Source organism: Myxocyprinus asiaticus, chromosome 38, assembly GCF_019703515.2.
Source record: "Myxocyprinus asiaticus isolate MX2 ecotype Aquarium Trade chromosome 38, UBuf_Myxa_2, whole genome shotgun sequence".
In the NCBI taxonomy this organism is placed as follows: Eukaryota; Metazoa; Chordata; class Actinopteri; order Cypriniformes; family Catostomidae; genus Myxocyprinus; species Myxocyprinus asiaticus.
Window position 1 is genome coordinate 19,936,708 of NC_059381.1, and position 13,732 is coordinate 19,950,439.

A 13,732-nucleotide genomic window follows, 5' to 3' on the forward strand; every position below is an offset into this window, starting at 1 on the left:
CAGCAAAAATCCACTCGGTAAAACACAGATGTCAGCTGAGTTTCCCGCCCCCTCCAGAGCAGCGTCCCGGCTGAGTTGTTGAGAAGCACACGGACTGAGGCTTCCCTGCAAACTCCTAAACAGATCGGAGTGCTGGTCAGCTTACTGCTGAATCCCAATTTTCCAGGACTTCTTTCTGCAGTTTTGTTTTCTGCTTGGAGATGTTAAATACGCTGGTCTGTCTCTGTATTTCTCACTCCAAGTTATTTCCGTGGCAATTTCTCAACATCTCAGCACACTACATGCTAGGTTTCCAGGCCAAAAGTGGTTTGGAAAAAACAGAAGGAAAAAAAAAAAATAAGCTGATGGAAAAAAGCAGTTCTCCTTTGCACCAATCTGGTGTGGTGTTCCCTCAACCACAATGCACTCATTTTCTTCTTCTTACTCTAACGTTCTGCCCCCCGTTCCCAACCCCCAGCGCCTCCCCCCTTGCTCGCTCTCAATGGTACAGTCCCTGGGACAAAGCACAGGACCGGTGAGCCAATAGAAACAGTAAGTAGAACTCTAGAGAGGGGGTTTCCCCTGGACAGAGCGTTTCTCCAAGTGCCCTTCACTCTTTCCTCCTGATCCTTTGAGACCAGTGCAGTCCAGAGCGAGAGGAAAGGAATTACATAGAAAACTGTTAGTCCTGCAGTAAGAAGGTCTGAAAAATCCTTTATGAACGACAAAGGGTGCTCAAGGCAGCATGGGTGCACTGTCAACAAATCAAACAATTGGAGTAACACAAAAGACAATGAGTGGGAACAAAGAGCTCCCATATGTCTCATAACTTAGCATGGGATATTTTCTGTTTAGAAGCATTTTAAAGACTCATTATTGAGTGCGTTTAATGAAGCTGATGGGGATGGGTCAGGATGGTGGGCTAGTTGTCCAAAAACTAAATTTTCAATTTGTGTTTTTTTTTCTTTCCAGCTTAATTTTTTTTTTTTTTTGTGTGATGCTTTAAAGGTCACTTGTAAAAATAACTGTCAGCATGATAAAACCCTTTCCTAGTTGTGTCTCTAAATTTGTCCCAGGTTAAAATACTGTTCTACAATCATCAAAGCACTGCTTTTGTAACAAATTCACTGCCATCAACAATACATTTCATCAAAATTACTGTCAAACTTCAAATTGCCTCCTGTGAGCATTTTACCCTAAACCAGCTTAATTATACAGGACTTCCTTAAAGAATTACAGTAGTTAACCCAAAAAATTAATTCTGACATAATATGACAGTCATGTTTCCAAATCCATGGAACACAAAGGGAGATGTTAGGCACAATATTAGTGACTGACAGCCTGCATCTTTTTACATACAATGAAAGTGAATGGTGACTGAGGCTGTCCTTCTGCCTAACATCTCCTTTTGTGTTCCATGGAAGAAAGTCAGCCATACGGGTTTGGAATACCATAAGGGTAAGTAAATAATGACACGGTTTTCATTTTTGGGTGAAATATCCCTTTAAGCTGACTTCTATCCCTTTATGCCGACTCAGAATGTGACTTCAGAGAGGGACAGACAGGCTCTTGATGGTCAGCCATCCTTCTCTCCACTCTGGGACCTTATTGGTCCTGAAGATAAGATATGGCCTAAAGCAGTGGCTCCGACACAAGTGCAAAGATGTGCACCCAGATATATATGTACACACTTTTCTGCTGTAAATCAGTAAAGGCATTTGAGTTTTCATGCCCCAGAGCAGGGGACAGAGAATAACAAAAAAAAAAAAGGTCACTGCACATGACATCCCTTGTGCCATCACATAACATCTGAGGGAGATAATAAAAAAAAAAAACTTTCCAGGGGGGAATGTTGTGAAACGTAGTAACCAACCACACGTAATGCAAAAGGGATCCAAGAGTCTTGCTATTCAACCTGCAGAAATGACAAATCCCTCCCTAGTGAACATCTCGTTCAAAAACACAAATGGTCATATATCTGAGTGTGTATGTATGTGTTTGGGGAGGGAGGATGGTATCAGTTGTGTTTGGGTTAGGACTAACGTGCACTATGCTTGCATGATTTCATGGTGGTGGAGAAGGTCAGGCACACCAAAACAAATATGAGAGCTTAGGGACCACAGCTGAAACGTGAGGATGATTTTACAAATGCCTTGACTTAATCAATGACACATTTCATGCCATTTGCCAAGGATAACAATGTGTGTTCCAGCAAGAAAAACATACTGTATGACGCAATGAATCATTCTTCAAAGAAAAAAATTGAAAGTTATGCAATGGTGATCTTTGAACTGCCAGAATTGTGATCCCACTGAATAAAATAGCCAAGTCGGATGATTATTTAGTTACTCAATGTGTCCGGATGTGCTGCAAAAGACCATCCTTTAGAGTGGACACATTCCAATGTAAGATTTAGCGCGCTCAATTTTTGTAACAAATCAAGACGCTGTGTTTAGAAACTCTTGTTTGAAAAAAATTACACATACCTAAAAGCAGGCCGAACATATTAGGGATGGGACCAGATGGTCGACGAGTCGTCCAGCAATCAATAATCGATTACTGAGGTCAGCACGGGGCTTAAAACGAAACCCGAACCTGACCTGTTCCCAAGACGTATGGCCTGACCCTACCTGGCCTGAACGGTACCGTCAGATTTTGCGCCCGCACCCAACCCCCAAATTGCTTACTCTCTTTATAATTTCTTCTCCTTGTTTTAAAATTTTTTCTCTTGTGAGTGAGAGCGCATGCCTGAAACAAGTTCGGTAGGCCTGTTTATTTTTTCATTAATTACCCGAACTGAACCAGAAGTCCTACTTAAAAAACTGAACCAAACCAGGCTCAGTCCCACCCGGCCCGGGTCGGGTTGCAGACTAAGTTTTACTAGGCAGTTCATCTAGATTTTTTTCAGCACTTAATACACGTAATACAATGTATTAGTGTTGGGATTACAGTAGTTTATCATTGTGATTCAAGTACTTTATCGTAAGTTACTAAAGGCAAAAGTTTACTTTGATTTTCCATATACCGCTATGTCTGGAGCACAGTGCGCGTGACACAAATTTAATCATCAGCCCAGTTTTTTGTAGATACATTTGAGTCATGCGCCTGTCATTGACTGTACTAAAGAGTACTACATAGCAGTCATTGTGCGCATGCAGAAAATGCAGCCATATAGGCTCCTGGTCAAAAGAGTATACTTTGCATGCCGAGCGCTTGACTGTGCGTGAGACAGAGCTGCACGCGGAAAAACGTATACCGTAGCCTTAAGCAATTTTATCACTATAATTATTATCTATTACAATTATTGTTTAAGTAACATTATAGATATTTAGTCTATTTGTTTGACAGGACTGTGCATATGTAGTGTACATACAGTATATCGATCAGAAACAAGTCTAATGAACATGAACCTAAACTAGCCTAAATATACAGGGCTTCCTTAAGACCAATTAGTCTACTAGTTGTTCAGACAACCCACTGATTTTGAAAATGTGTCGTTTTGAACATCCCTAGAATGTACAAAACAGAAGAGGAGTGTTTGAAACTGTGTCCCTCAGAGAATCAAATCTAATCTCCCTGAGAACAATGAACTGCTTCTGTGACCCAAGACACAACACACATGAACTTCAGGCAGGACACAGCATCATCAACTGGATGATACACCAAAATAATGCTCTCTCTCTGAACAGCTATTAATACTATAAAATTATAATCCAATAGTGACCTAGTTTATCCAGATTTGCTGGATATCATGCCAACTTTACCAGGGCAAATCCTTTACATGATTCCACAAATCATGCTTGGAGAAGACAATCAAGGAGGTCACAGAGGGGAACATGTCTGGTAAAACTAGTCATAAAAGTCCAGAGGAAACTGTGCCATAATCTGGCATCAAATGAGTATGTTTTACATTATACAAGTGATGATACAAGCAAAACATTTCCATGCTAGATAACTCCAGTATGTGGAAAGAGAAACTTTCGAGTGAATGGGGAGGGATTGCGGAAGTACAAGCAGGTTTGTGCATATAAAGTGGTCTTCCCACATGCTCACCAACCCAAGGGGGTGGGACAAGTGGTATTTTTGTTGGGCTGCAGAGGTGTTTGTGTTTGAGTGCAGATGCCCATAGGGCAATACTGCACTGCTTCATTGCAGAGGCGGGACCCAAATACTGCAGCGTCTCTGAGGATGACATAACCAGGCAAGGTTGCTTTGACAGGATTTGAAACTGACAAGAGATTGAAGTGGATAAGATTAAAACGTACAGAAGAGGGTAATGAACTACAACTACAAATCTCCTTATAAAATGGCTATGAAACATGAAATCTCATGAAAAATCTCACTGAATTTCATCTGGAACAATATAAAAATGTCAACCTGGTCTCATAGAATTACTATACTTACATTCTTGCTAAATAATTTGTACATGGCTTATATGTATTGCAGCAGTTTCCTAGTTAAATAAACAGTATAGGCGCTACGACAACCCTTTTTTTAATATTTTAAAGTTCACATTTCATAACCAACTAAATTTGGGAGCTTGTTCAAATGTGATCAAATTGCACAGTTGCTCAACTCATTGAGCATTACATTTGTGATTCAAAGGGTCAGGGTAAAGATGACATGTTAGCCAAAAGTGACCATAAAATGACTTAGTTGCTTCAGCAATTGGGATATGCATCTCACATTTGCTTTTTATGACACCATCGGTTAGATTTAAGATTTAGAATAGGAAGGTAGGTTTTGTTGATTAAAGACTCAATAGAGCATTAACCTTCAAAACCTCATCTGTTTGAAAGAAAATTTGACTCACTTTTATTGCTACACAGTGCATATTTCACCTCAGAACCACGATATTTCACAAAAATGTCGCCACATTCACATAATTTTCATAAGATCAGACTGAAACATTTGCCTGGTTTGATGTTTACTTCTGTTTTTACAGGAGATTGTTCCAAATTAAAACTCAACAACAACTCCTTACAGAAGTAAGTATAAGATGTTCCGAAGTAAACAGGGTTGCACACTGATCTAAATGAACAACATCTTAGTAACTAACTGTAACAAGGTTAAAAATGGGCAAGGAGGAGGCGGGAACTGGCTGAACAGTCAAAGTAATATTTAATGAAACAAAAAGACACAAACACAAATACACATACGCCAGCTGCGTGTGGCTCTCTCTCTCCCGAACTGCTGCATTCGGCTGTATTTATCCCTCTCCTCGGCTGATTAGCCCGATTGGGGGCCGGGCGTGCGTAGTCACGGCCCGGCCCCGCCCTCCTCCTCGTCACATGCATTTCCATGGAGAGAACGAGATTGCATGCAGCTATTTACAAGCTGCTCCAAAGATCCTGAAATACACTGAGGTAGAGGGGCTGCAGGGGGGAATGGGGTTGACCAGTGGTATGAGATGCTCTACAGAAATGCATTGTAGATAAGAGATGGTGATAGAGATATAGTAATGAGATTGAAATAGAAAGAGAGAGTAAGAGATAGAGAGAGCGAGACAGAAAGACAGATAGACCAAACGATAGATCGATAGAACAATAGATTGGACACAGAGGATATGGAGCAAGGCAAGAGGGAGACTGACAGTCAGTATCCCCTCCACCAGCTTTATTTCACTGGCCATTTCCTCTTGTTATCACTGCCCTACTACACCAGCTGAGGCATGCTATCATAAACATGTATACATGGATAGATGGGGTTACCTGACTGACTTGATTTATGTGGCCACACATGCACACAAGACAAGACGTTTATGCACACTGCAGTCTGTGAAGCTCAGATGGAGAGGGGGCAGGTTACATGAGACGTCATGCCAAAAATGTGCATTACTCTTTGGGGTTTGTGCATGCACAATGCTGATTTGCATTGGGATTTGCAACTATTCTGCAGACAATATAATAAAAAAAGAGCAGCTTGCATGAAAAGTCCTAATACACTATAATGTAAGATGGAATGTGCAATGAAGAGCTTGCTAAATGTCAAATGTGAAAAAAAACAAAAACAATATGAGTTTCTTTTCTCTGTGGAACACAAAAGGAGATTTTAGGCACAATGTTGGTCTCAGTCACCATTCACTTTCATAAAAAAAAAAAAAAAAAAAATCATACAAAGAAAGTGAAAGGTGACTAAGACTGAACATCATGCCTAATGTCTTCTTTTGTGTTCCTTGAAGGAAAGCAAGGCATATGGGCTTGGAACAACATGAGGGTAAATGATGATGACCCCTTAAGGTTGAGAGTGATGCGTTTCAGACACCAAAGGAGTTGGAATGAAAACTATGTGGAATGAGAACTTAGACCAAAACTGAAGGCGTAGTCATCTGTGGAAATGAACTCCTGGAACAGATTAGCTTCATACTGGAACACTAAATGATAGAGAAATATAGATACTCAGTCATCATGACTCAGTATTAAACAAAATATTTCCCCTGCCTCATAAATCTGTATAGCAATGTAAACAGAGCAGAAGCTATTTCCTATAGCTTGTCCAATAGCACCAGATGGTGCTGATCAACACATTAAAATGGCCCTAAAAATCAACAGTTGACCAATCTAAAGCAGGATGAGATTCCAAGCTTTCCTGGCCTGTGGTGGGATGGAAAACAAAGAGAGAAAGTGTGAAAAAAAGAAGAAAAAAGAAAGTGATGAGGGGTAGAAGGGAAGGGATGGGCTGAGCAGGTTTGTTTTAGTATTCTGTCCATTCGAGATTCCTAGCTGCAAACAACTACCATCTAACTAGCAAATTAAATTAGATTATTTGATCTTGGCACTCTGGACTTGTTCTTTAGCTGTGTGACTTAAGATTCCCACCGACAGCGTGTCTGACCTGCGTGTTGGATCTTCACTCCAGGCTACCTAATAGCTCAGGATAGTGGATTTGTCATGTGCAACAGTGAGGGCTAAGATCATCTGACTTTTTCCTCAGGCAATATAAATGACTAAGAGACAGAGAGACAGATGTGCAGATAAATTGCAACACAGAGACATAGGGTAAATAATAATAGGTCAGGCTGTGGATGGTAATTCAAACACACAGACAGAGCTGAGAATAGCACAAGATGAGCCATGCTGTTTAGAAATGCAGAAGATTGATGTGTCATTGTATCTGGTCAGTGATACGGTACAATTTGAAAAAAGTGTTGTGTCTGCAGAAAAATACATCTAAAACCAGCTTCTGATGGTGGCTGGTTTTACTTGGTTTTAAGCTAGTAAAAGCTTGCCTGGTCATTAGCTGGTTTAGGTGGTTGATCATCTAGGTTGAGCTGGTTAACCATGTCCCAAAACACAGCTTGCACTGGTTGACCTGTCTTAACAACTGTAAGGGATTTTTCCAGCTTTCGTTGTGTTTTGTGTAGGGATGCTCCGATCAATCGCCCACCAGTCGGTATCAGTTGATATGCACTTCCTATGACTCCATTGGTGGTCTCTTAATTAGGCAGATCACATTAACTGATCGCCCATGTCGCAAAAGACGCGCAGCTCCTTTAAGACTTCAGCATCACTGCCATGTCATCACAGGTGAGTGAGGAACACAAGCAGAATGTTGTAAGACAACAAACTTGATTCATGAGAGATGCAGTATGAGAGAGAGGCAGTGTAAGAGGTATGAATAAATAACCATATACATTGATGAGCCAAAACATTATGACCACCTGCCTTATATGCTGTTGGCCCTCCACATGCCACCAAAAGAGCACAGACATGCTGAGGCATGGACTCTACAAGACCCCTGAAGGTGTCCTGTAGTATCTGGCACCAAGACATTAGCAGCAGATCCTTCAAATCCTGTAAGTTTCGAGGTGGAGCCGCTGTGGATCGGACTTGTTGGTCCAGCACATCCCACAGATGCTCAATCGGATTAAGATCTGGGAGATTTGGAGGCCAGGGCAACACCTTGAACTATTCATCATGTTCCTCAAACCATTCCCGAACAATGTGTACAGTGTGGCATGGCACATTATCCTATAAAAAAGCGTTAGTTACGTGACATTTATTGCACTTCATTTAAAATAATATGGATAGGCTATATATGGGAGGATCAAACATCTGCTGCTCCTTTTGCCACGATGATTCAGATAGATTGCTAATTATTGTTTTGTTCTGTGATGTGTTTTTCAAATGTACTGCATCTATATCCCAACATTTGGCAAGCGATCATTTTGACAAACTTTGTTAGTCGAATTGTAATGCTAAATTATTTCATATTGCTACACTGCTAAGCGTGAACCGCTAAAGGGCACGTCTCTATCTGCAGGGGTTTATGAATATACACACAAATTGTTTGATATACAATGAGTACTTTCTAGCTAAACTTGATAATTTACAGATATTGATTTCTAGATAACTTTCTAGATAGACATGGTTTAGATCAAATGAATACCTACACTGGCTAAAAATTATTTAGCAGGTTTCTTATTCTATTATTTCTGAACATTCTGTTTATTAGATTTTAATGTATTTTACATTTTACATTTACACTCTGTTGACAACTTCCCCTTCTGGTGCATTTGTACCTTTCTTACACTCCTTTGTTTCCTATCATGAAAAGAACTTGTATTTCTCTAACCAGGTTGCCTTGCATTCTAATAAAGAACATACAATTTGGATCAGGTTGGAGTACATTTAAAAGTTGAAAAAAATAGAATAGTCCATAAGTTTGATAAAAAGCTATTTTTTTTTTTTTTTTTTGCCATATCGCCCAGCCCTTGTGGCATGTGACAAATTGACATCCACATGAATGGCCAGACCCAGTATTTCCCAGCAGAACATTGCCCAGAGCATCACACTCCCTCTCCCGGCTTGTCGTTTTCCCACAGTGCATCCTGGTGCCATAACTTCCCCAGATAAACAGCGCACATGTACATGGCCATCCATGTGATGCAAAAGAAAACAGGACTCATCGGACCAGGCGACCTTCTTCCACTGCTCCGAGGACAGGGGTCATCGTGGTCACTCTGACCGGTCTGCGGCTATGCAGCCCCATATGCAGCAGGGTGCTATGCACTGTGTGTTGTGGCACATTCCTCCCGTAACCATCATTAAAATTTTCTGTGACATGTGCCACAGTAGACCTTCTGTTGGTTCGAACCAGATTGGATAGCCTTCGTTGCCCTCGCGCATCGATGAGCCTTGGGCGCCCAACACCCTGTCGCCGGTTTGAGGTTTGACCCTTCTTGGACAACTGTCAGTAGGTACTCCCCCACTGCTGACTAGGAGCACTCTATGAGCCTTGATGTTTCAGAGATGCTCTGACCTAGTCATCTGGCCATAACACTCTGGACCTTGTCAAAGTCGCTCAGGCCTTTACTCCTGCTTATTTCTCCTGCATTCAATATGTTGACTAAGAGAACTGATTGTTCTCTTACCATCTAATCTACCCAGACCTTGACATGTGGCCTTGTTAGGAGATGATCAACGTTATTCGTTTCACCTGTGAGTGGTCAATGTTTTGGCTCATCGGTGTATGTCACATTAAGTTTAATCACACTTATCGGATACCAGTTTGACACAAAGTCTCGTTTTTTATAGGGCTATCTATCCTAATGTAGAAAATATTTTGTGTAAGCCTACTTGTTTTTAAAAACTTTCATTTTAAAAATGAATATTTTGTCTTTATTTGATTATCAATTAACTAACCTACAGTATTTTTGTCAGCATATACTAAGCAACCGCAATGTTAATACCAACAGGATAATTCAGTTCACAGTGACAGTAAACAGAAAGTTTATATATAATCAGTTATGACAGAGCTCCGATAAAAGGTTAAATGAGCGATATTGGGATCAGTATCCAATCAGATGACATGAAAATCAGTAATCAGTACCGGCTGTAATCCTGTTCGGAGCATCCCTAGTTTTGTGCATGTGTATTTGCTTAACCATAAGTTGGTGTGATCCAGGTTAAGCTGGTTAACAATGTTATAAAACAGCTTGAACTGGTTAACCAGCTTCGACACCTTAAGCTGGTGGGAATCTGGTTGAGCTGGTTAACGATGTTCCAAAACAGCTTAAAATGGTTGAGCAGCTTGACCACCTTAAGCTGGAATCACCCGTTTTCCCACCAGGGATGCGTTTTAGCCCTAAAAGGCTCCCCTCTATGCTTAGCTACCTAAGAATTGTATAACCCATTTAATATTCAAAAAGAGTAACCGATGAACAGATTTGGAACAAGCAAGAATGCATTATAAAGAGCTGTATGATGAATGGTGGGTAGAGCATATTCCCTGGTGCAGACTCTGCCCAACGGAAGCGGTGTGTTAAAGGGTCATATATCTGGAGAGTGCACTAGAGTAGAGTAGCTATTTCAGCCTGAAGCAGAATATGGGGGAAGGGACAGTGTTGCACAGTAACAGCACCAACATATGCTCTAAAAACACTCAACTACTAGCCTCACTTACTCATTCACCAGCAGGACACGTTAGCCATGGAAACTATTTCCTCCTGTATGAGTCTCAGAACATTGATACAACACACATGCTGTCCAGGGGGCTCCACACACATTGGAACGCAGTGCTGGGTCTCCTTATGCATTTTCTGTGGCTTGCAAACTTAAGACATATCTGTAATTGAATCTAAGTAGAGCGTTTTTCTTCGGCTGGCTGTGGTAATTGGATAGTGCCAGTTACCACACAGCTGAGCAATGGCATTTAAAAGATCCATAAGACAAGTTCTCCTTTGTGCAAAAGTGTAAGCCAACATACGGTTGACCTCCAAATCCAACATTTCTATTAAAGGAATATTCTGGGTTCAATAAATTAAGGTCAATCGACAGCATTTGCAGCATAATGTGGATTACCACAAAATATTATTTTGACTCGTCCCACCTTTTCTTTAAAAAAAGCAAAAATTGAGGTTACAGTGAAGCACTATCAATGGAAGTGAATGAGGCCAATTTTTGGAGGGTTTAAAGGCAGGAATGTGAAGCTTATAATTTTATAAAAGCACTTACATTAATTATTCTGTTAAAACGCATGTATTATTTGAGTTGAAAAGTAGTTTAAATTGTAATTTTTACAGTTGATTTAGGGTTTTGGGGTTTGTTGACATTACACTGTCATGGCAACAAAGTTGTAAAATTGGCTATAACTTTACACAGAAAAGGTTAGTAAGCGATTTTCTCACACTAAAATCATGTTAACACATTTTATTTAATTTTTTTTAAAGAAAAAGAGGGGCAAGTCAAAATAAATTTTTGTGGCAATCAATATTATGCCACAAATGCTGTCGATTCATCTTAACTAGAACTGAACCCGGAATATTCCTTTAATATGCCAATGCAAAGTCACCTCCGGAGCTTGCAAAGGGGTGGAAATTTCAACAACAATTTTTAATGGCATGAAAAATAATCTCTCAATAAATATGAGAAGATATTTGTGCAATGTACAAGTCTATTTACGAAGTTCTGAACCATGTTTTGTTCAAAGAAATATTGTATGACCCTGTAGAGCAGTGTAAACTGCAATAAAATCAATGATTGAAGCTAAAGGCAAAGGGGTCAATGCCACGTGAGCCATGCAGTGATTATTGCTAAACATTTTGCAGTGGGTGAAATAAACCCCTCCCTTAAAGATACACATTATAATAGACCCTGTATCTGCAACAGCTTTAACACTAGTACATATTGCCTAACATCCCCTTTTGTGTTCCATGAAACCAAGAAAGTAATACGGGTTTGGAACAACATGGAGGTGAGTAAAATAAAGGCCTATTGGGTAAACTATGTTTCACTGGAACTGTTTCAGAGCCCTGAGAAACCCAATCATTGTGCAGCTCTTTTGGGAATATCAGTTAGTCATCTGCCTGTAATTACAAACCATTCATAAATCACCACCAGAAGGATGACATGCAAGCTTTGTTAGGAACACTGCAAACATGACTAATGTATCTGTGCCAAGAACTGAAGCAGCACAACCGCAAGCTCATTCATTGTAGGCTGCAAGGGACTTCTCCAGCTTTAGTTGTGTTTTGTGCATAAACCATGATTATGTAGGAGAGTAAAGAGAATTATCAATGTTCTTCGTCATCACCATGGCACCCTGCTACAGGAGTTGCCTATTGATAAGTCCAAGGAGCTGGTGCCCCCTACTGGACATCAGCGGGTCTACAGCCTTCGTTATCTTCATGCTTGTTTCTACATAATGCTTAATAAATACTATACCAACAACAATAGAACAGGGGGAGCACAGTAAAGTCAACGCTGCAAGAACACAACAACACATGTGCATGTAAATAGCTGTCTTATACTTGGGCTTTCCCAGGGCAATTCAGACTATTCGGACCTGGCCTCCCAAAGCAGGATTACTATTCAGTGAGCAGGGCCCCTATAGAAACCACTGCTTCATTCCCTCTCAATTGTCTGGCCCTCTGCACCATGCCAATCTATTTTCTCATTCTGTGAGCGCTCCATTATACCCCTTAATCCCAAACACAGAAGCACCAAGATCTCCGACACTGTCGCACCACCCCACCTCCTGTCCTTACACAACAAGGTGCTATTCAGTGCTCTTAACAATCCTTTTAGGCTTTCACTGAGCCTTGCTACAGTTTATAATGAGAAATGTAAAAAAGTGGAACATTTTTAAAAGGAACAGCAGGTATGAAAAGACATTCTGAGGAAGCCGACTCTATTCATCAAGGCATTAGCATAGATACGTTTCTTTCTCGTTTAAAAAGTACGTATTATGTAAAAAAAAAAAAAAGAAAAAAAAAAAAGGCATGCGCAAGTAATATGGGCACCTTACACCTCATATGAGGCTTGCCACACATAGATAGAATGTGAGAGCTTCATATCCATAGGACACCCTGATCTTTGAATCAGTTGTGTGTTGTTAGAGAGAGCTCATATGTACTGTAGTAAACAGATGATGAAATAGTCGCAGTAGCTGAGAGCTGCTGGTTTGAGAGGCATGTTAACCCATTAATGCCCAGAATTTACCATGTCTTAGAAGTATTTCAACTTTTATGTGCAATACTTTAACATTTTTAACTACATTTTTCACGTAAAGATGTTTTAATATAGAGGACATTTAATTACAGGTCGGCACATCTCTCTACAAACTCTAATAGAATCGTACGGAAAGAGTAACCACCAGCCACTTTAGTTAAAATGGCAGCATGAATTAAATGCCACTACTTGCCACTTTATCCAACAAGTTGTCTAAAGTCTTTCTAAAGTTGTGTACTTGTACACCTGTTGTTTTTAAAACATCTGTAGTCATCCAAAGAATAATTACGAATGAAAAAATGGTTGGTAGACACAAAGCGCAGCCCTTCTCCAAGTTTAGTTGCCCGCAGGCTTAAATGGGTTTAATTATGTTGATCCTCAATTTCCTATCCCCTGGAGCCTTGGAATTGAGAATTGAGACACACCAGAGCTCTTCTCCCAGCTGTAGTACTCTTACTGTTATCTGCAAGCGCACGCTTGACATTTCATTGCAAACATACATGCACATTAGAAATTAATCTCCACAACCTCCCAGGTCTGGTCATTAAGTGCACTCTGTAGATACAGTACAGTAGGTTCATTGTTGTTCTTACCTGTATTGTTCCAAAGTCAACGTTTTCATAGTGGAAGTGGGCACATTCGGCTAACTTAGGGAAGTGGCCCTTGGTGAACGAGAGCCTGAAAACATCACAGGAAAATTTGTTAAATATTCAGCTATGGTGCACAGTGTCTATTTCTAGGACAAGTCTGTGTGTGCACGCTAGAGAGATAGGGCTTTTGAGTGTTTTTATGTAATAACGCTC

General features: G+C 40.4%; 1 protein-coding gene across 5 annotated transcripts in view; it reads right to left on the minus strand.

The window, feature by feature from the left end:
- The window catches only part of arhgap32b (Rho GTPase activating protein 32b), a 153,379-nt gene that overhangs the window by 52,114 nt on the left and 87,533 nt on the right, over positions 1-13,732 (minus strand). For all 5 annotated transcript variants that reach the window (XM_051678375.1, XM_051678374.1, XM_051678376.1 and 2 more), the window contains one exon: positions 13,523-13,607. In XM_051678375.1, the coding sequence (XP_051534335.1) occupies positions 13,523-13,607 (85 nt within the window). The remainder of the gene's footprint in view (positions 1-13,522; positions 13,608-13,732) is intronic.